The 22,704-nt window shown below is 36.8% G+C and overlaps 1 protein-coding gene across 2 annotated transcripts in view; it reads left to right on the top strand.

Moving 5' to 3' along the window:
• SLC4A4 (solute carrier family 4 member 4) overlaps nucleotides 1–22,704 on the top strand; it is a 348,118-nt gene that overhangs the window by 148,889 nt on the left and 176,525 nt on the right. The window contains exons 5-6 of one of the 2 annotated variants that reach the window (XM_032592973.1): nucleotides 6,357–6,517; nucleotides 13,535–13,687. In XM_032592973.1, the coding sequence (XP_032448864.1) occupies nucleotides 6,357–6,517; nucleotides 13,535–13,687 (314 nt within the window). Of the gene's footprint in view, nucleotides 1–6,356; nucleotides 6,518–13,534; nucleotides 13,715–22,704 lie in introns of both variants that reach the window. The other variant, XM_030313719.1, reaches the window with a different exon arrangement.

The following is a 22,704-nucleotide window of genomic DNA, read 5'->3' as shown; positions in this document are numbered from 1 at the left end:
AGAAATATGTTCTAACAGAATGAAGGAATGGAGAAATAGTACCTTGATTCTTAGTAGTCTGTTCCACCCAGATCCTGTTGGGAGGCTGGAAGGTGATTGTACCTCCAGAAATGATTCAGATTTTTTAGTAATCTTTAGTTCTTGGAACATTCTCTGCTTCAGAATGTTTTTGCAGTAATTTCTGACCACCATTTATGATGTCCAGTTTCCAGATGTGATAGGAGATTTTCCTCCATTAAAAGCTCTCAAATGTCTCAGACTAATAAAAGTTTAGTATTTAGAAGGGATTCATTTTATATATGAAAATGTTCTATGAATATTTTTCTGGCTGACTTATAAAATTGAGATCTTTGCCTTCTGTGGAGACCCCAATTCATAGACTTACTTTATTCCATAGAGAACTAACCCACTAGACTTCTCTAGCTTAATGCAGTTTCTACTGTGAGCCCATACACTCAGAAAACACAATACTATCCTTTGTAATGCTCTTTACTTTTTAGTTGGCTAATGATTGGATTTGACCAAAAATATCCTATATGGATTCCCAACACTACAGCATATTCAGTATTAGTCAGGAAGTTCAGGTTAAGCTCTGTGTCTCAGAAAATAAAGAGAATGGTTTCAGTAGTAGGAAAATTATCCCAATTTAACTTCTGGAAGGCACAGTAGCCACAAGGGAAGTCTTTCTTTATATGAAGTTTGAAGCACAGCCAACTCTTCCACCCTCTTTTTTTTTTTTTTAACATCTTTCCCCTACTTTTCCCTTTCCTAAAAATTAAAACTTTGAATTTTTACTGGTTCTTCTAACATAGAGCACAAATGGAGACTGTGCAAAGGATAGAATGATTAGACCTGAGAAATTGTATATGACCAGTGGAATGCAGAGAACACTCTTTTTTGAAGGGTATTCGTGTATTCCTGAGTGTTAGGTCATTCGAGTACTGACCCTTAGTAATATGGCAGTAATTAGAATGGATTATTTGGTATTAGTGAAGAAGCCTATGCTCATTATTAAGACTTTCAAGGTGGCTAGGCATTAGCTAATAGGTTCATGATACAAACTGGCAAAAGAATAAGCCATGGTCTAGCTTTGGTGTTGGCCCAAAGCCAGGAAGAAGGGCTACTGCTATCTCCTACCACCCCAAGTTCTTTCTTTCTTTTAAATGTTTATTTTTGAGAGAGAGAGAGAGAGAGAGAGAGAGAGAGAGAGAGAGAGAACATGTTTTCGAGGGGGAGCGGGAGGGGAAGCATCAGAGAGAGAGGGAGACAGAGGATCTAAAGCAAGCTCTGCACTAACAGCAGAGAGCCCAGCATAGGGTTTGAACTCACAAATATGAGATCATGACCTGAGCCAAAGCTGGATGCTTAACCAACTGAGCCACCCAGGCACCCCTCACATTCTTTATTTCTTTGAGACAATGACGTCTCTGCAAAAATGGTTATTGGCTTTCAGTTTTCCTTCAGGGAATATTCATATGGGTAATGTTGGACTTCACTGTTATGAGAATATATGTTAAAGACCAGTCTCCCAGTGTGATTCAGTTTTTGCTGCCAAACCTGGGTAAAAAGGAAAGCCATCACAAGTTTCAACAAGAAAGCCAGCCAACAGAGGAAAAGGGTATTGATGTTTTACTTCCAGTGGGACAGCACAAATGAACACCCATTTGTGTTTCTACTTGGCATACTGACCCAGTCTATCTTTGGAAAACCTGATTATAGGGCATGGCCATCAAGCATAGATATGTGCACTTACTATGCGGGTGTGGAGAGAGACTGCTCTCTTCCCAGTATATACTGACTTCTCTGTCTTTTCTCTACTGGATTACTTTGAAACATTCCATTTAAGAACAAGTTTATTTCTTCTGTAACAAGAAGGCTGAAGGAAAAGGAATCCAATCATCTATGTAATTGTAGTTACATATACTGTTTTGCAGTAACTTTCACAGTTGATCTAGAAATTTAAGAGGTCTCCTTAAAAACATAATTTATCCCAGATACACACTAGCCTTGGCTTCTTTGGTGTAATGAGGCACTTTTTAGTTAGCAAGAAATTTATTATTTTAATAGTCTTATATAGTTGGATTATATTATAGGACAAAGGTCACATCTATTTTCCACTGTTAAATTGGCATGCATGTAAGTTAGAGGTCTTGTCTTTTCTTAATTACATTTAATCATATGATTGGAAAGTTGCAAAATTCAGTGATTCCCAGTGGGCCTTCTCTTTTCTTCAATAAACGAGAGAGATACTGTTTGGTTGGCAGTCACTCAAAGTACATTCAACTGAGTGTACTTTCTCCTCCTCCTTCTTCTTCATCTTCTTCATCTTCTTTCTCTTCCAACCTTGGAATAAATAAACTTTACCTAAGAAACTCTTCCTGCAAGGTTGCAACAGTTTTGTAATTGCAAGCATTTAAAAATTTAACTTCTGAAATAAATTTTCCTATAACATGTCAAGTACCAAGACAAAGGGAAAAGTAGGAAACTTTATTGCAAATATATTGTTATGCACAGTTACTATGAAGGGTGGATAGTAGCTTATAGTACATTTTATAATAAAAATGTCTGTTTTTTAAAAAAAAAATGTAATTACATGGTTCTGGGACACCTTAACAAATTCATTGGCATTCGGATAGGCTGAACTTTGGCACCTTTGCCCTAGCCTTTTCTTTAATGGGTTCTGATTTGAATTGAGTAGTTTTCAGTTTTTTTTTTTTTTTTTCCAGATTTGTCCTTGATAATGTGAAGAGGATAGACATAGCACGTGTAGTTTCTGGAATGAAACTATATGCGAACAATCTGTTTAAATGGGCAAACTATTACTTTATGTCTGAAGGCATATGTTGGAAATATACTCGATTCCTTGAACAATCAGAACAATAGATTTTGAAGGAATTTAATAGTCATTATCCTAGAGTTTTCCTTATGTCCTTAGCTATGCTATGATATGACATCATCACAGCATTTAATATTTACTGAACTCAAAGTGGAGTAGAAGCTAAACTGAACTAAGAGATCATACTTATCCCTTAGGAATATAGATTCTAGGGAACTGGCTAGTTTTGAGATTTTACATTTTCATTCATTTGTGATTAAATCTTGACCTAAAGGGCTGGTGTATTCCAGGAGGGTGACTAATGCTATTCCATAAATCCCAGCTGGTTGGGATTTATGATTCTAAATATACTTTTAAAACTTGCTTAAAGTCATATTTAAGTCTAATCAGGTGACCTACAATACAAACTGTGGAGAGGAGTGAAATAAAAGATTGGTCACAAAAGAGTGCACGGGTTTTGATCCTTTTTTTGTTTGTTTGTTTTAAGAAATTTTTATTAAACTTATATCATCCATTTCTCCTATCCTTCACTTCCCACCTCTGACAACTCCCAATCTATTGTCTGTATTTATGAGCTTGGCTATTTATTTGTATTTATATTTATATTTATTTATATTTATATATTTATGATTCTACATATAAGAGATATCATACCATATGATACCATATGGTAAGATATGCCATATGATATAAGAGATATCGTATGGTATTTGTCTATCTCTGTCTGACTTACTTCACTTAGCAAAAGTGCTATTGAGGTCCATCCATGTTGTCTCAAATGGCAAGATTTCATTATTTTTATGGATGAATAATATTCCATTATATATTATATATTATATTTATATCATGTATATATGATATTACCACAGTTTCATATGTACAGAATCATATATCACTATTATATATATATTTGTACCTTGTATCATGTATCCCAATTTCTATATCTTGGTTACTATAAATAATGCTGCAATTAACATAGGGGTGCATATAAAAAAATAAACTTACGTAGTTTGGACAGTTGAGAATCATGGCAGAAAAGAGCCACTGTCACATTGTATGTATTTGGCAATACAGATCTATGGCAAATGATAGGAAGAGGGACTCATTCAATAAAAATAAGAGGGAATTGAGGGCTGTCTAAAACACTCCCCTTTACTGAGTCCCCTTTACTGAGTTTCTAGCTGGCTTTTGTTATTTATCTTGGGTTTACATCCCATGACCAAAGATTCTCTCCCTCAGCTACTAAGAATTCTCTTAGGAATAAAAACAAGGAATCACTCCTATAGATAACATCCTTATATGTAATTCTGACACGGTTTTATATACTATGGAGTCTTTTAATATACTAGAGCCTTAGCTTGGGTAATAAATCATAACATCAAATGTAAATATGATTCACTATAATATACACCTGAAATTATTAGGATATTTTATGCCAATTATACTTCAATAAAAATACTCTTCAAAATTATTTTAAGTTTTTATTTTAATTTCAGTTAGTTAACATACAGTGTTATATTAGTTTCAGGTGTACAATATAGTGATTCAGCACTTCCATACATCACCCTGTGCTCATCATGACAGGTGCATTCCTTAATCCCCATCACCTGTTTAACCCAACCCTCCATCCCCTTTTCAAAATTATTTTAAAAATGTAAGTATGATTTATATAACACGTATCAACAAACATAGTTAAAGATTGTGTGAGCAAGCCTGAAAAGATAATATACCTAAAGTTAACCAATGTAATATACTCTATAAAATGATTACTTTTGAAAAAAAAAAATGATTACTTTTGAAATAACCCAATTACCTTTTATCTTTTAGGCAAATCCATAGGATTCTATAAGAGTGTGATGTAAAATTGTCATTTTTCTTTCATTCTTTCTATTTCTATAGTACTAATAGCAACTTAAGGGAAGAACTACTAAGTTAATTACACACACACACACACAACACATACACATGAATATTAAAGGTTCTTGTATTCTGTCTTGGAATGTTTCACAACTACTTTTATGGAAAGAAACAAGGCCCAGTTCTGAAGTTTAGAACTTTAGTGGTGATGTGGGCTTTTTAACTTGTGAGGAAAATATGTAAAAATCTCCACTGTTTACATTTATGGGGGATACAGAGGAAAGGGAGAGGGTCTTGGAATTGAGGGTGAGGTTGCAGATAAGGTTACCATTGACATGTGGGAGTTCTCTGGCTAGGAGGGACTTGCTGAGAGGAGTAGAGACAGGGAGTCTTTGGATATGGCTAAAACACTTGTGAATCATGTGAGTATTGGGCTTGATTAAAATTCTAAATTTTCTCTGACTCTGTGGTTGATCTCTTGATCTGTTTTCACTCCTGGTTCTACTAATGTGTTTTTTTTCCTCCTCTGGGGGGTGGTGAGCAGTCTATAAATAATACCTTATGTAGAGCTTCCTCTGATCTCTGCCCTTTGTTCTCATCTTTAATGTGCTAGGTGAGCGTTTAGTTTTTTTCTAGGAAAACGTTTTTCAATCATTAAACCTTTGGGTGAAGAATGTAGAAAAACAGTTTTTTTTTTTTAACCCCCTCTTTATCTTTTTCAATATCTTTCAGAAGGTTTGAATTGAGAGAAAGAAGCATTTTTCTTTGGGTCATAATGAATAGCAAACTGACGATGCTTTCATGTTCTCCTTTACCAGTGTAGAAAAAGTCTGTATGTGTAATATGTGGGATATACAGACGGTCAAATGTGTTTTGCTTTCATTTCCATTAAACTTTTAAAAAGTTGCTTGTATATTGCAAAGTTATCAAAATATCTAGGAGTCTTAGAAAGACAGTGGGTTGTTTGTTCCATTGCTAAGGTTTATAGGAGATCTATTATTATCAGAATAGATGTGTTCACTGAACTTGTGTATTTTTAAACATGTGGAGCCAGACTTGAAGAGAAAAGCTTCCATTAGAATCTCAATGAGAAGGGAACATGTGTCAGCAGAGAAATACAAAGTAAGACATAGCAACACATGCTGGCCCTCTTTAAGTATTAAAGGGGAATTTTATATTCATCTGACCACTTCATACACCATATTTTTCAAATAATTAAGATAAATACTGGTTCATAATTGATATTTCACCTTATAGAAACTTGCCTTGTGAAGTCACAACAGAATTCTCACAACGGTGGTTATTTTTACATAGTGTAGGCTTTCATGGAGAATTTTGAAATGCACATTTTCCTATGTTATTTTAAAAATCTAGTAAAATAATCATTCTTAAGGATTTATAGACAGGTGGGAAACCAAGGATGCTCTTAGATCCCTTTGGTTTATTTTCTTTCCCTCTAACGCCATGTGAAGGAGCAGTCTAATGACTCTGTTTGGTGTATTCATAAAGGTAATGCAATTAACGATATAATAAGCTTTTAAGACTCCATCAAAGGAGACATTTTGGAAGTGCTGGTGGGGGTGGAGATGGAGGGGTTGATGTAGCTATTTCCAGAGAAGGTTAGAATACTTTTAATTGCTGCTCACTAATCTCATGTTCCTAGGTGGATTAAATTTGAAGAAAAAGTGGAACAGGGTGGGGAAAGATGGAGCAAGCCCCATGTGGCCACATTGTCCCTTCACAGCTTATTTGAGCTGAGGACCTGTATGGAGAAAGGATCCATCATGCTTGACAGGGAGGCTTCTTCTCTCCCACAGTTGGTGGGTAAGTATGTTGTTTAAAGTTTTTATCATCTTTTTAGATCTCCCAACCTGTCCATGGGTGTCCGTTAATGCAGATGAATTCTATAACATTTATTTTCTCTCTTTTTTTATACTATAAAACTAGTAAGGTTTGTTGCAGGTTTGGAAAATATAGGCAGATACTGAGAAGAAAATAAAAAATCATCCATCGTGCCTCCATAGCCATCGTTAGCATTTTGGCACGTTTCTATCCAGTTTTTATTTCTCAGTCTTCTCTTTTATGCTTTTAATTTTTCACATTATTTTTATTGGGATCAAAATGTGTATGTACAGATCTTTATTCACTTCCCTCGCTTATTAATGGAAGGTTAATATTTAGAATGGAGGCTCCCTGCTCCTATCCTTCGTTATATTGGACTGGAAGTATGGAGACTAGATTTCTAGAACTCTGACCTTAGACATTGCACTGAGCTTCTCTGGGCCTCGGTTTCATCATCCGTAAAATAGGGTTTATGTCCTATGTCAGAAGGAAAATAGTCTAGTTGCTGGGTTGGGACTAATTTTGTAGGTGGAAGTCAAGATCCTTTAACTATATGTAAGAAAGGTTGTGGGGAGCAAGGAGCCAGCAGCCGCATGTACTAGCCACATGGGCTAGTGACTGGTCTTGTCACATTGGTGCTGAGTATCATTTATACACCCACCAGCCAGTCACTGAACCTCCTGGTGCATTGGTATCTTTTGCGATTAGTGCTGTGTAGTGAATGTTAACTCATTACGTTGAACGCCTTGAGCACACATCACTACATTCCAAACAGTAGTAATTGTTTTCATTTTCTAACAAAAGCCTGGCCTAAAGTGCCTTATTACCCTACAGATCTAGGGGTACTGAAGATCATGTTTTTCTCAAAATGAGATACAGGGGCTCTGTTTGTCATTCCCAGGAAAATTCAATAACTAGATGTCCTCTGGACCTATATGGATGACTACACTTTTCCAAGTGGGCTGCAGGGTGCCTCATTTGGGATTATGGGGAAGACAGCATGGATTGTGGCCCCACAGAAAGTGACCAGTATAAAATTCTTGTATATCAGACTCACTACAAAATTTCTTTGAATATCTATAGCCAAAAGGCTTGTCTATGGCATCTCTGTTGTTGTTGTTTTTTAGCAAGATAGTAGGAAAGCTATAGCATTTGTATTGGAAGAAAAGGTTAGTTGTCAAATGAGGCATATATCTTACTGATGTATATGTATCTATCTGATTCTTCTTCAGAGAGCTTGTTAGCTCCATTTGCAAAGAAGTCCCACACTTTTCATGAACCTGAGACACTTTAAGGTACACGTGGAGAAGGGGGAAGTGTAAATATGTCTTCATATGGGGTGGCCAGAATTAATTAGTTCCTGCATTTATTCAGCAGTGGTGCATGAACTTCTACAGTGTGCCAGACACTATTCTAGGCCCTGGAATTACGTTTGCAAATCTCTCACTTTGTACATGAGATAAGTTACAAATCCACATCCACAGAGGTTAGAAAATAATGTAGGAAATAATGCTGCATGTGGAATTTTTCACATATGACCAGGCAAGTGAGGCTGAAAATGGTTATCTGGAGAGATCTTGTATTTTTGTACCCAGGGAACAAGAGCCTGTCTACAAAGACAGAAGCAAACAGAAGGGATGGTTTTCTGGGTGATTTGTTTTGCTGCAAGGGAGATTGTTACTCAAAAAAATATCATGGTTAGCAAAAATCCGTCCAGTTTTTGAGTGAGAACTGCAATTTCTGTGTTTTCAGACTTTAAGAACTAATCTGGAGCAAAGATGTCTGAAATTAGACAAGTTGAAAAAATAAGTCAGAATGCATAAATGCTGGATAAAATGGGAATTAAGCTTGTGGCTAGGCAATATATACAGTCTCGGAGGAGAATGTGTGTTATGGTTTAAGGGTCACTAGAAAGTTTCCAGTAAGTAAGAAAGTAAGTCCTACAGTAGAACTTGGGCTTTTCTATAAAACTGTCTTCAGGATCTTTAGTACTAGAAGGAACCATCCTAAGGAGCTTCTGATCTTTGGCAACTGACTGATCTTTTCCATGCAGTTGGAGACAGAATCCCATATTATATTGGAGCCTTGTTTAGCCACTGGCCAAAGAAAGAGGTTCTGGTATTCACTAGACTTAAGGAAGATTCATTAAGCATTTTATGTTCTCACTTTAGTTTTCCATGACTTTTTATTATCAGTTGTGGACTTTTTCTCTAACCACCATCTCTTTACTTTTAAAAATTGTCATTAAATTGTAAAATTAGGCACCACCATGTCACTTTGAAGTACCATCACTCATTCTGGAGCTGATAATACAGAAAAGCAATCCAGAGGCAAATAACATACATTACCAGCAAAAGAAAGGAGGGAGGGAGGAAGGGAAGGAAGGAAGGGAGAAAGGGAGGGAGGGAGAAGGGGAGGGGGGGGAAGAAAAGGATCAAATTTGCAGGGGTGGAGGAAGAGTGTGTTTGAAAGAGTGTCCCTGGCTGAAAAAAAATATTTAAAAATCCTCAAAAGAATCAAAACATTACAGAGGGTTAAACAGCATGAAGAAAAAAGCGCCCTAATTTCACTTTAAATGACAGAAGATGGCACAGTAACTTGAAGAATTATTGCCATTATTTGGTAATTAAAACATCCTTTTCTAGCAGAAGGTGAAGCCGCTGTTTTGTTCTGCGTTGTGCTGGTAATTCAGAGTTGTGAATTATGTACAGTTCTGTCTCTAAGATGCATCTCCCCTCCTCCCCTTATCTCCACAAAGGAGAAGTGAAAGAAATAATAGTGGGTGTGATTATATCAAACAAACAATAGCATGATTTTTATCTTTCTTTGCAGTCCACCTGCTCCTTCTTCTCAGTGGCCTGCTTCTGAGAGGCATCCTCCCTCTGCAGGTGCAAAGCTATCACCATGTGACTGTTTAAGCAGGTGTCACTTCTCATACTTACACACAGCATTCAGCCTAGTTCTGATTCTCCTCAGGACCTCTCCTTGTTTTCATGGAGAACCCCTTTGAATGCTAAGAAAAATACTTGCCTTTAAAATAATTAAAGGATAAAACATTACATGGATTATTTTGATAACTTGATTATTACTATCATCATTATAGTCCTACAGTGAAAGCGTGTCATTCCCACATGAAGGCAACTGCATGAGGATTTTCCTACCCTCCTAAGTTAAAAAAAATTATAAGCCATTTCAGGTATTGTATTATGATGAGAAATGGATTAGGAAAATGTAGCTCTATCTATTTTTGGAGTTCTCGTTTTTATATTTAAAGGCATTGCTGGGCTGTACGTGTTGGCAGATGTGTTAGTCATGTCGTTCCTTGCTTTTAACACCTTTTAGATTTTCAAAATGGCAATGTATTTTTTATCACAAAAGTAATACATGTTCATTGTGAAATAATCCAGAAAAATAGAACACACAAAAATCAAAATACCACCATTCACAGCAGTTTTTGTACATCTCCGTTTACGCCTATGAAATTTATTTTACTAATGGGATCATACTGTAACACTTTAATCTGCCCTTTTTAACTTAAAAACACGAATTTCTTTCCATGTGATTAAATATATACGTGAACCTGATTTTGATGTCTGCAAAATATTTAATAATCTATTATTCGGCATTTAAGTTGCCTTCACATTTTTATTGTAATGAATAAGCGAACATTTTGTTATAGTTGCGTGAAATTGTTTATTTTTTAGTACAGATTTCTAATGGTGAAATATTCAGAGAGTTTGTATGGAAGGGTTTTGTTCACGTATTTGCTGAGTGGCCTTCAAGAAAGGTTGTACTAGTTATTACCATCACCCTCAGGATGTGGAATATTCCCTGTGGCACCCACTTTTCACATTCATATATACATTTGGCCACTTTGGTAGATTAGTAAAATCTCATAATTGGTTATATTTATAAATTACCTTTGTTAGTCTTGAAGTTTCATGTTTCTTGGACCTTGTATTTCATTTGAAAATGTTTATCAGGGTGCCTGGGTGGCTCAGTCAGTTAAGCATCTGACTCTTAGACTTCAACTCAGGTCATGATCTCGCCGTTGGTGGGTTTGAGCCCCACGTCGGGATCTGCGCTGACAGCGCAGAGCCTGCTTGGGATTTTCTCTCTCTCTTTTTCTCTGCCCCATTCTGCTCATTCTCTCATTCTCTCTGTCTGCTCATTCTCTCTGCTCATTCTCTTGTCTCTCTCTCAAAATAAATAAATAAAACTAAAAAAAATGTTTATCACTTTTGGCCATTTTTTTTTGTTGTTGTTGTTGTTGCACGAACACCACCATTCTCTTGGTTTGCAGAAGCCCGTGCATATATCAGGTTTTTGTTTGTTTGTTTGTTTGTTGACTGTTGTCTTGGGTCTAGGGCTTACTTTTTTATTTTTATTTTTTTTTTAATTTTTTAATGTTTTTATTTATTTTTGAGACACAGAGAGACACAGCACGAATGGGGGAGGGTCAGAGAGAGAGAGAGAGACACAGAATCTGAAACAGGCTCCAGGCTCTGAGCTGTCAGCACAGAGCCCGACGTGGGGCTCAAACTCACAGACCGCGAGATCATGACCTGAGCCGAAGTCAGACATGTAACCGACTGAGCCACCCAGGTGCTCCTAGGGCTTATTTTTTAAAATGGAGAAAACCACTGTGTGATATGGGGAACGATGTAAAGTGTGAGTCCAGAGAACCTGGTTTCATTTGGGCAGCTGCACCTCTAGTTGGGCTTCTCCTGAGAGCGAGTCACCTCTTTTGCCCCCTCTTTTCCCAAATCTGTGTGACAAGAGGCTGAACTTGGTGTTTCCTGAGTTCTCTTTCAGCTCTGCCATCATCTGTGGTTGGCACGTTCCCTCCCAATTGGTAGTGGTTGTGGGATTTTGAACACTGAAGGCTTAATTTCAGTGTAGCTGTTAAATGTTACTGCCCCCACTTTCCTTGAAAGGTTTTGTAGTTTGTACTTAAAAAGATCCCTGTAATGTGGGCTGTTTTATGGAAACGTAATGAAGGACATAAGCCACACAGATGTCTTAACCTGTTCTAACTGGTGATTTCCAGGCATTAGTAACAGAGGGCTGGCTGTGCATATGTATGGATAGGTTTGAGATTACAAGGGAAGGCAGGCACAGAGGGAGGCGCTGCCAGGAAGGGTAGATAAGAAACACTTTAATCCACAACCCTGGAATTAGAGTAGGAGCTTGATAACATGTGCCACAAATACGCTGGGGCCGTTTGCTTATTTTTATGGTTCTTCTGTCAAATGGACCTTCCGCAGTGAACAAGACTTAAAGGGAAAGTAGAGGAGTAGCACCTAATTACTTTACTATGGAACAGAAGGTTAACTGTATAATTATAGGATCAGTTCTGAGAGTTTCACTGAGAGGGGTTTGTACAGTTAAAACCACTCAGAGCTAAAGGCCACTCTCAAACCAAAACATTCCTATGGGAGAAACTCTTCCTGCCTTGCCCAAGCTCCCCACCAAGTGGCCCAGTGTTATGTGACATTTATGGCATTTGTATAAGACGTGTAATGGAAAATTCAGGAGTCAGCCTCTGCTTGGCTTCTAAGTTGATTATATACTTGTAAGTTGTCAGTTTCTAGCTATAGGTTGTGAGGTCGTTCTGTGAGTGCTTGTTATTAAGATGGTCCTCTGAGTGGTGCAGTTATGCCCAGGCAGAGCCCCTGGAACATCCGTGACTTCAAAGAGATAGCAGTGCTTAGGAGGCGTTACCCTTCCAGTTCCCATCAATTTTTGGTCAGTCTTTTGCAAGAGAAGAGCTTTTCTTCTCTTCTTCACTTTTCTATACTGAGAACTTTGCCCAAGCGGAAATGTTGAAGTGTGCTAGATGCACTCATATACCTGAAAAGGTAAAAGGTAGGCATGGGATGCATAGTTCTTTCTGGTTCTAGAGAGGGGACAAAAGCAGTACGTGCATACAGTGAGTGAGATAATGTCCTACCACTGCATATCTTGTGATGTTTTGTCCCGTGCGCTGTTCTGGACAGAGGAAATGTTGGCCTGTGGTGACCAGGCTGCATTTCTGCCATGCTGCTAACGTGCTGATTTGTGAGAAAGAGGATTTCTTCCTTTAGAGTAAATCTTGTCCATTAGCAGAGCTCCCCATGGAGCAGTTTCTATGAAACACAGTTATCTTTTCCAATTAAAGCCATTCTAAAAACAAGAACTAATAGAAATTATAACTTTTTTGTAGTAAGGTGAAAATTTCATAGAAAATTCTGGGCAGGTTAAATTTTAAAATGATTAGTGGAATATATTGGAAATCATTTTGTTGGATCCAAAAGAAGAATAAGCCTCCCTTCTTAGAAAAGACGAAGGCAGTTTTGTAGTTTAGTCTTTCTTTCATTGGATTAATTAGTGTTCGCATAACCTGATATGGGGAAGAGTATTGTCTTCCTTTACTTCGTCCTATTTTAAGGAAAATATATCATTACAGAAGGATTTGGGAAAGCAGATCTAAAATTCAATAATGTCACTACATTAAATTTTGCATATTCGCAAGTTTTTTTAAATATCACTTGTATTTCTGGCATACTTGCTATGATAGAGAACATGAATTTTCTAATCTTACTCTTTTTTACCTAATTGAAAAAATGTAAATTACTGACTTAGTGTGTTACTCATAGAAGAATGTGATTAATGTGAATTCACTATTAACTGGGATTGAAAAAAGACAAGACGATTCTTTCTCTCCAAACATATAATTCATAGTGGAATATTTATAACTCTCTCATTAATGCTAGAATCTGTGTGTCCTGTATCTTTACCCTTCATATAAAGTGGGAAGTTGGAAATTTGGAAAATAGTATATTGATATAAAATTTGAGGATGACATCCATAAAGTTGGAGTAAAAAGTAACTTTGTATATTGATATAAAATTTGAGGATGACATCCATAAAGTTGGAGTAAAAAGTAACTTTGTGATCTTGTGACTGAGTTTTGCTTTTTGTTTTTGTTTTGCCTTTTTTTTTTCTTTTTTGTATCAGAGATGATTGTTGACCATCAGATTGAGACAGGCCTATTGAAACCTGACCTTAAGGATAAGGTGACCTATACTTTGCTCCGGAAGCACCGGCATCAAACCAAGAAATCCAACCTTCGATCCCTGGCTGACATTGGGAAGACAGTCTCCAGTGCAAGTAGGATGTTTACCAACCCTGATAATGGTAATGCAGGGCCAAGCATTTGCCTCACTCTTTTACCTCATTCCATCTCTTACCTTTACTTCATCTCGTGTCCTCTGTTGTTTTTACTCTTCACCATATTTCTTCTTTCCTCAAGTTCATATGCCACTGCCATTTCCTAATGACACTTTTATCCAGTTGGGCAGGTTTGCAGTCCTGTTGGAAAGATTTCAGCAGTTACTAAGGCTGCAAATGCCAAGATGCCTTGCTTGCTTCATATATATCTATTCTGATTGACTGAGATGGTTTGGTAATAATGCTATGATGAAACAACTGAATATTTCAGATGAGTCATCAAACTTGTAGATTTTTGAGTATATCAAGGAATATGCTTTAGACTTGGGGGTTTGTCAGAATTAGGATGATAGACTAAGATATGATAAATGCTCTGAATTCTAATATCATACAGTGTTTGCTTGGTATGTGAGATGGCGTCCAGTCTATAAATGATCATTTATCCAAGGCTTAATATTTATTACTTAATGAAGTCTAGGACTACAAAAAAGCCTGTTCTTTAGTTATATGATCATGATGGTTAGATATGAGAATAATTATTCAAGGTAGGATATTAACCCCATTATATAGTAATAGGAAAGGCACTGTGTCTTGTTTATACTCTTGCATTTGGCAGACTTTTCTGTAAAATATCTTTTGTATTATTGTCTTTGTTTCAAATACATTTCATGGTTGGGTATAATCTGAGGAGGGAGAAGCTAATTTCAATGAAGTCTGAGAATGAAAGCATGGTGAAAGTGTTGCTAAGCATTGGGCTGGTAAAACCAGCTCTCTGTCATCCCACCCCTGGTCTTTTTTGGTACCAAGAGAAATGAGTACATAAGGGAGCTTCTAATTCATTGCCCTCATCTGTACATACAGAATAGTGTAAGATATTTTGCCCTGGAAAAGGTGGACTAAATGAATTGTATAAACTGAATTCTAACTTAGCCACTCCATTTCTGGAAACTGAGTTTTCTGACTTAGTGTTAAAATTAAGGGTTGGCTGGAAGAGAGCTCACTATTAGCAAACTTTCTCTGGTGTATTTTTGAGCCATTCCATTATTATAGTTTCTTAATGAGTGTCTAGCCATTAAATAGAACCAAATGAAAAGGTCAGTTTTATTGAGTGACTTATGCATTGATTTAACTGTTACCATAAATTTTTTTAAAAGCAAAACAAATTATAAATAAATAATTCAAAATAAAACACTTTATAAAAAAACATTGACAAGAAGAAGAATCTAATCTAAAATATTCTCACTACAGTTTGATGGTTCTATCATTATCTGGAATATTGGCGCTGACTGGAAACATTTTATTTTTTATGTATGTCTTTGTTTTCTTTTTTTTCTTTTTAATTGTATTTTGAAGAGTTTAATGGCTGGAAATGTTATAGGATGACCAGTTGGTTACAACTGATGTCACAAATACTTTGTTTTAAAAACAACCCCTGTATTCTTTTTTTTTTTTTTTTAGTTTATTTTTTATTTTGAGAGAGAAAGAGAGAGCGAGCGAGAGAGAGCGAGCAGGTGGGGGAGGGGCAGAGAGAGGGAGACAGAATCCCAAGCAGGCTCCACACTGTCAGCACAGAGCCTGATGTGGGGCTCAAACTCCAAACCATGAGATCATGATATAAGCCGAAGTCAGGAGTCAGACGCTTAACTGACTGAGCCACCCAGGAGCCCCCAACGCCTATTTTTAAAATTATGGCAACTAAAGTAAAAGTCTGTCTTTAATCTTATTTCTTATTCTTTTCTTCATATGAAATGAAATTCCATGATTTGGAGATCAATTTTTTTTTATCCCGAAGCTGGTACTTACTATAGAGAAGCAAGAAAGTGCATTGTTTTCAAGTATCACTGTATTTGCAAAGAGAAGCGGAATGCATATGGCAGAGGGAGCGTGGCTTCCACCAGTCTGGGTTGATCTTCATTTTCATGAAGTGCAATTAGAGTAGAAATTAAGAACAGATGGATCTTGGAGGCCAGTATTTTGTGCTTCAGGAGAAAATATTTGGATGTGGAATACAGCTAATGAGTTGATATCATCCATCATTCAGTTCTTTTATCCTATCAGTAGATCTTTATACTTCAGAGCTAAGTTGAAATTGCCTTTGTCATTCACCTTTCACTTGTGAAATGTTACATATGCCGGGCAGAAAGCAAATAGGGAGAGCAGTCAGCTCTTCCTTCCCAGCTCTTCAGCTGATCAGTTTACACCCTGAAGCATGGAATAAGATTAGGCCTTTTTAAACATGTTTTTATTGGCCTTTGTGTTACCTAACTCCTTTTAAATATCCAGAGGCAAGATTTGACTTAGAGAGATTCTACAGTAATGACTTTCATGTACCTCTAAAATACGTTATTATAAATGGTCAGATGGCAAATTTTTGGGTTTTTTTTCAAGTTTATTTATTTTCGGAGGGAGGGAGGGACGGGGAGAGAGAGAAAGAGCACAAGCAGGGGAGGAGCAGAGAGAGAGACAGACAGACAGAGACAGAGAATCCCAGGCAGGCCCTGTGCTGGTCAGCTCAGAGCCTGAGGTGGGGCTCAAACTCAGTCACTGTGGGATCATGACCTGAGCTGAAATCAATAGTTGGACCCTTAACTGACTGAGCCACCCAGGTACCCGATAAATTTTTGGTTTTCTAGAGGCACTTATATTCTTCTTGCAAGTTTACACAGTTACCTTTATATGTTCGGGTTTAATTACTTAACATCTTTAACTATGAAATATCTCAGAATACATTTCTAAAACAAAGAATTATAAAGTTGTTGCTACTATTTTAATAAATGAGAATCTTGTATCTAGTGTTGGACCTAGTTCTAACACCGAAAAACCTAGATAAACTTCAGTCACTTTACTCTACTGTTATAGGCTAGAAAATAGACATTGCTTTCTTTAGTTATGACGGCAATAGTGTAGTTAATAGCTGCAATGTATACTTTAGAATTGGGATTTTTTTTTTTTTAATTTTCCAGTGGTGTGATGGAGCTGCCTCTATCTATTCACAAGAGCCAGTCAGGAATTTTGCAAGCCAGTTGTTAAGCACAGATAGTATTAAATATCAAATTATATATGTATACAATTAAATAATGATATTAAAAACAAAGGTAATAAATATTCATTCAGATTCACTATTTCCTATTTATTTTATTGCATGCTACTAGAGTTTATACACTTCAGGTTATTACCATCTATTGTGTATATATAAACACACATAAAATGGTGTGCTGTCATTTCTTCCCAACTCTTTGTTCATAGGCTTCATTTTGGTCACTTGCAATAAGTCATTGTGGTAGTATTTACACCAAAGAATTCAGAAAATTCAAATCAGGGCTTGATTTATGTTTTGTCACTTGTCTATAGACTTTAAAAAGTGATGGAGAAAATGCTAATAATGCCAATTAAATGTGTCTAGTGTCTATAGCCATTGCCTAGTAAGCTTGAGCTCTTAACAAATGACCATAGACTGGGTGGCTTGAACAACAAGCATTATTTCTCACAGTTCTGGAGGCGGGAAGTCCAAGATCAAGGTACCATAGATTGGGTTTTCGGTGAAGGCCCTCTTCATTGCTTGTAGATGGTTGTCTTTTCATTGTATCTTCACATGGCAGAGAGAGATCCATCATCTTTCTCCTGTCTCTTTTCATAACGGCACTAATCCCATTCAGGAACGCTCTGCCCTCATAACCTAATTTTCTCCCAAGGGCCCCACCTCCTACTATCACATTGGGTAGGAGGGTTAGGATTTCAACATATGAATATTGTGAGGATACAAATATTCAGTTCATAACAGCTTTTAAAATGTGAGGGGCATAAGGAATCAAGTATATGTTCTGCTGGCATTCAAAAACTATTATCCAGTTTAGCACTTTGTCTTCATTGTTTCACTTTTATCCTACCTGTTAACATATATGATAATGGATAGTCAACAAGGATGTTGCAACTATGTTTGGTCAGAATCAACTGACTATATGCAATTCACAACAGAGTATCCTATATTTTATAATTACTTGTATGTGTGCTGCCTGTCCTTTATATCAGTAAAATTTATTACACACACACACACACACACACACACACACTCACGCACGCACTTTCCCCTGGAGAGTTGGTTTTTGCAAACATTTAGCATCATACTCACTTAACAGCCTACCACTGTCTCTCTATAGCTAAAGATTAGCTTGTTGTTTAGGGTCCCAATGTAGCTGGGTTCAAGGTGGTTTAATGTTTTTTAAAAGAAATGAAAAACATTTGTATTTGTAATAAATCAGGAAAGAATCAGGCTAGCTTCCAAGATGTTAATTGCAAAATTACCACTTGTCTGAGACATCTGTGAATTCTGATGGACACATCTGCCAGGTACTAAATTTTAGGCAAGTGCTATAATTTCCCAATATATTAATTGAAGTATTTTTATGGAGTTAGCATTAGGTTTTCATTTCTTCTGGTGTTAGATTTTCTTTTGCCCCCTGTTGCTTACTATCATTTTACCTTGAACCATATGAAATTGCCATTTTGTGGGTAAAGTTGATTGTCAGCACTTTCATATAGTTCTACTTAATAATTTGGTTTGGGATACTTAGATAATCTGTATTATTATAGTATATACTATGAAGGAACATTTAAGCCTAGGAACATTCCTTGGCAGTATTTAAAAATCTAATAAGATGTATTTTGTTTGCTTTTTTTTTTTTTTTTTTAATTTTTTTTTTTTAATGTTTATTTATTTTGGGGACAGAGAGAGACAGAGCATGAATGGGGGAGGGGCAGAGAGAGAGGGAGACACAGAATCGGAAGCAGGCTCCAGGCTCTGAGCCATCAGCCCAGAGCCTGATGCGGGGCTCGAACTCACGGACCGCGAGATCGTGACCCGAGCTGAAGTCGGACGCTTAACCGACTGAGCCACCCAGGAGCCCCTTTGTTTGCTTTTTATTAGAAAGTGAAAGTAAAGTTTGTACTTAATTGGTATGTATGCAAATTCTTTAGTAAGATGTTTATGACAAGGTTACCTGATAACTGTTGTAAAGAATCATGGTTTGTTAGGATGGTCTGATTTTTAAAAAATATTAATTTGAAAATATTTTTTATTTAAATATATTTTAAATATTCCATTTAAATGGATCCTTCTGATATGTATTGTCTAAGGTTATAAAAGATGAATGAGACCTGATTTAAGGACAAAAACCAACTGGGAACCTTAATTTGAATAGTCAGCTTTCACTAACTACCTTTGTGGAAATTGGGGCAATGCCATCATCAGTTTGTCCCTGTTTTTTTCCCCTTGGCTTCTTCATTTTTTTTTTTTTTTTTTTTTTTACCCCTCGACTGTCATAGAAATCTGTTCTTTACCCTCCACTGTCTGGGAGTACACATGCCCTTTACTAAAGTGACTTTGGTTATCCAGTTATACCTAAACTATGAATTTCATTTTTTCCTAATTCAATTTCATGACCCCATTTTTCTTTAGTTTTTTTTTTTTCAGTAAAAAGTTAGAAAGGTAATTTAGTAGTTTCCATGTTTGTAAAACAGTATAGATAATAAAAATTAAATGAGATAATATATGTAAAATGTTCAAAATGGTGACTGGCACATGGTAATCAAAAAGATCACTCTACCAAAAGCACAATTAAGGAAGAAAAATCTCATACTGAGTAAGAGTGGTTTCTGGAATGATATTTGCTCTGTAGCTTATTATTTGGGAAGAGACTCATGGATATAGTGCTGATTTATTTTCTCTGCCCTTTGGTATTGGTAGCTAATACCAAATGGAGTATGAGAGAGGAGGAAGCCCTTTCTCATCATATAGTTCCTTAGGAAGAGTCTTTCTCCCTCATTCATTTTACTCTTTGCCAACAGAGAAACCCTAAACCGCACTGAGAATCTAAGACTTAATAAAGCTGCTCCAGCAGGTAGGTGATGAGTTGGAAAAGGCGGCTGCTCCAGAGCCAGCTCTAGGGACCCAGGGCTTGCTCCTGATTGAGCCTCTGGGTTTTATCATCAGTTTGCAACCCACCTTTTTTTTTTTTTTCCTGTCAGACATGAGAACTGTGATCTACTTGCTCCCACTACTTGTTACCATCACTTCTTTTCTCCCTGGATTCCTCTTTTCATTGTTCCTTTCCAGGCTAGATGCTGCTTCCTCACTAGCTCTCACACTACTTCTTCTGACCTAAGTACATATCACCATTAGCTATTTTCAAAAGTGTTTGCTAGGGCTGTTACCTACCGTAACATAGACCTTGGTTAGCAACACAGAACAAACCATGGAAAGAAGTCAGGTTTTTTTGTTGATGGTAATTCTAGGTCCCACTGAAATGTAAGCGGGATTAGCTAGACTCTCCTTGCTTTGGATCTGATTTGAGATTAGGCATTTTCAAGCTATTTGGTTTGGATGTCAGATCAAGCTGCCTAGATACTGGCACGATGTAGATCTGGCTGGGACCACCGCCAGGTTGGCAGCTTTCTCAGTCCCTTTAGAAAGTCTTAGCTTTTTTGTCTGAGTTTTGGATTCCAGTTTATCCCAATTGTTTCTGGCTGGGTTGTTCCACTGGGCAGCTCCCCTCTCCCTGTACCCTTGAATTCAGACCTGGTCCCTGACTCAGTGGGTAAGGGCCAGCATTCTCCTAACTTCCCACAGAGATGCTGTTCCTCTGAAGCAGGCCATCTTGTTTTCCCAGTTCTGAGATGGGTCAATCAACAATTTGTTTCTCAGGCTCACATTGCGTTAAAATGAGTGTCATCTTCCCAGGTGCCTTTCTGCATACAATCAGCTCTCTCCAAAATCCAACAGCACATATCCATCTGTTTTGTTCAGGACTCTAATTCTGCGTTCATTTGCACAGCACAGATGAATGTCCTGGCCAGAACCCAGTGAACGATCAAGCTCTTCTCAGACTTCGATTAAATGAACGAATCCATGGAAAGTTTCTAGAAAAGTGCCTTAATATTCCTTAATAACAGTAACTTAATAACACTAATTCCTAATTCATCTATCAGACACCATTCTTATTTCCTTTCTCTTCCCTAGGCAGGTGTCTGATCTTCCAGATTTGTAATGCTCAGATCTTTAAATAAACAACACATTTTCTCCCAACTCTTCTCCTCCCAGTATTTGGTAGTCTGTTCTGCTCTTTATGGCAATGAGGGTCAGACTTAAGAGATAGAACACAAATGAGTTTTTTTAGTTTTAGATTTGAAGGCCCACTTTATAATCTTCTTCTTGGAGACGTGGTACCATCTTTTCTAAAGGCTTCATTCTAGTCCTGGACTCACACTTAGTGGCAGTGTGATTTTGAGCAATTCACCCAATATCCCTGAGCCTCATTTTTTTTTTATATCTGTAAATAAAGGTAGTAATGTTTTATTCTATTTATACAACTAGGAGTAGATGAGATATTTTTGGGAGACATATTTTAAGAAGCATAATGTGAGATATTACTGTAAGGAACAGCTATTCAGAAATATTTAAAGGGGCAAATTTAATGCCTTTCACATTTAAAATCAAGGACAGAGACTCAATTTACCACCATTATTTTGTATTCTGTTATTTTTTGTGCGTCTCAATTTTGTTTCTCTACCACTACATAAATGAAAAATTCTTGGAGTTTTATTTTTAAAACAGTGCTAATTTCACTATCAACTTTAGAGATGCCAAATAATACATAATGAAGTGTCACTTGTGGGCTTTATATTTTCAGTTAGGAAATAAAGATTGATCAATATGTCTGAGCAATGATAATAATATATGTATGAATAATAAATAATATATGTATAGCAGGATGTTACCATGAAATAAACAAATTTTATATTTTATTATTGCCAGTCTGTGTTACACAGCCTGGGTCTCTGATGGAGTAAAGAAATGGAATGATTCTCTTTGTCATATCCTACCCCATATGGAAGAGTGATGTACTTAAAGGGCCCTTAACCTGTTTGCTCCTGCCACCCCTGGGTAATTATCTTCCCAGAGATCCTTGATAGGGACACCTTTGTGAAGTCTTGTTTTCCCCAGCCCCATCTTGCTATAAGAGCAGTTAGAAGAGTAGGTGGGACTACTACTCTCTGGGACTACGTTCTGGGACTATGATCTGGGACTACAATCTGGGACTACGTTCTGGTCTCTACAAAAGACAAAGAGAAAAGGAGAGGAAAGGACAGGAAAATGTGAAAAAGGAGGAAAGGCAAAGAGGAGATGTGAGCACAATGGACTCTTTATTTTATCTTCCCAAAAGGAAAAAAGGGGGAATAAAATGAATGTCTTCCAAGAATGATTAAGCATGCCTCATCTACTCAAGGCTAGTTTCAGTACAAATAACAAAGGGCAAAAAGGAGATCTTTTCACGTTTATCAACCTGATTTCTTAAAAATCACCTTTTGCATTTAAAGTTGAATTAAATTAGGCCACAGTTTCTGTCTTTGGTGTTTTCCAACACCCCTGAGGATGCTGAGCAAAGGAAACATTCCATCAATGACATTAGTAGCAATAGCAACAACAATAAATCTCCTATTACTTGAGCATTTATTATACACGGGGCATTGTTCTCCATGATGTTTCTAATGTATATATCATTATCTCCATTTGCATGTGAAAAGCCTGAGCTCAGAAATAAAATAATTTTCCCAAGCATAAAAAGATGGACAACCTAGTGTGCTTAATAACAATATGCTAATTAAACTACAAAGGGTAACGAGCTTCCTCAACAACAGTTTATTTCCCACACCAGGTCTTTTACTTTGTGTAATCATGTGATGTTGAAGGGATCTGGAAGTCAATTTGTATCTAGGCAGGGGTACACTCCAAACATGGCAGTTGGATGTCTTTTTTGGCTTTCCAAAAGGAGATTTCTAGGCAACATGTTTCATGTGTTTATAGGTGAAATGTGGCCAATACTCCTGGGTTAAACTTTCTGGGTAAATAGTTGTGGAATGCATAGTACATGCTCAATGACAATTTTTTTAAAAAAGTTTTA

The sequence above is a fragment of the Lynx canadensis genome, chromosome B1, assembly GCF_007474595.2.
Source record: "Lynx canadensis isolate LIC74 chromosome B1, mLynCan4.pri.v2, whole genome shotgun sequence".
NCBI classification, from domain to species: Eukaryota; Metazoa; Chordata; class Mammalia; order Carnivora; family Felidae; genus Lynx; species Lynx canadensis.
Note: the sequence above shows the minus strand (reverse complement) of the source record. Positions and strands in the feature narration are given on the sequence as shown.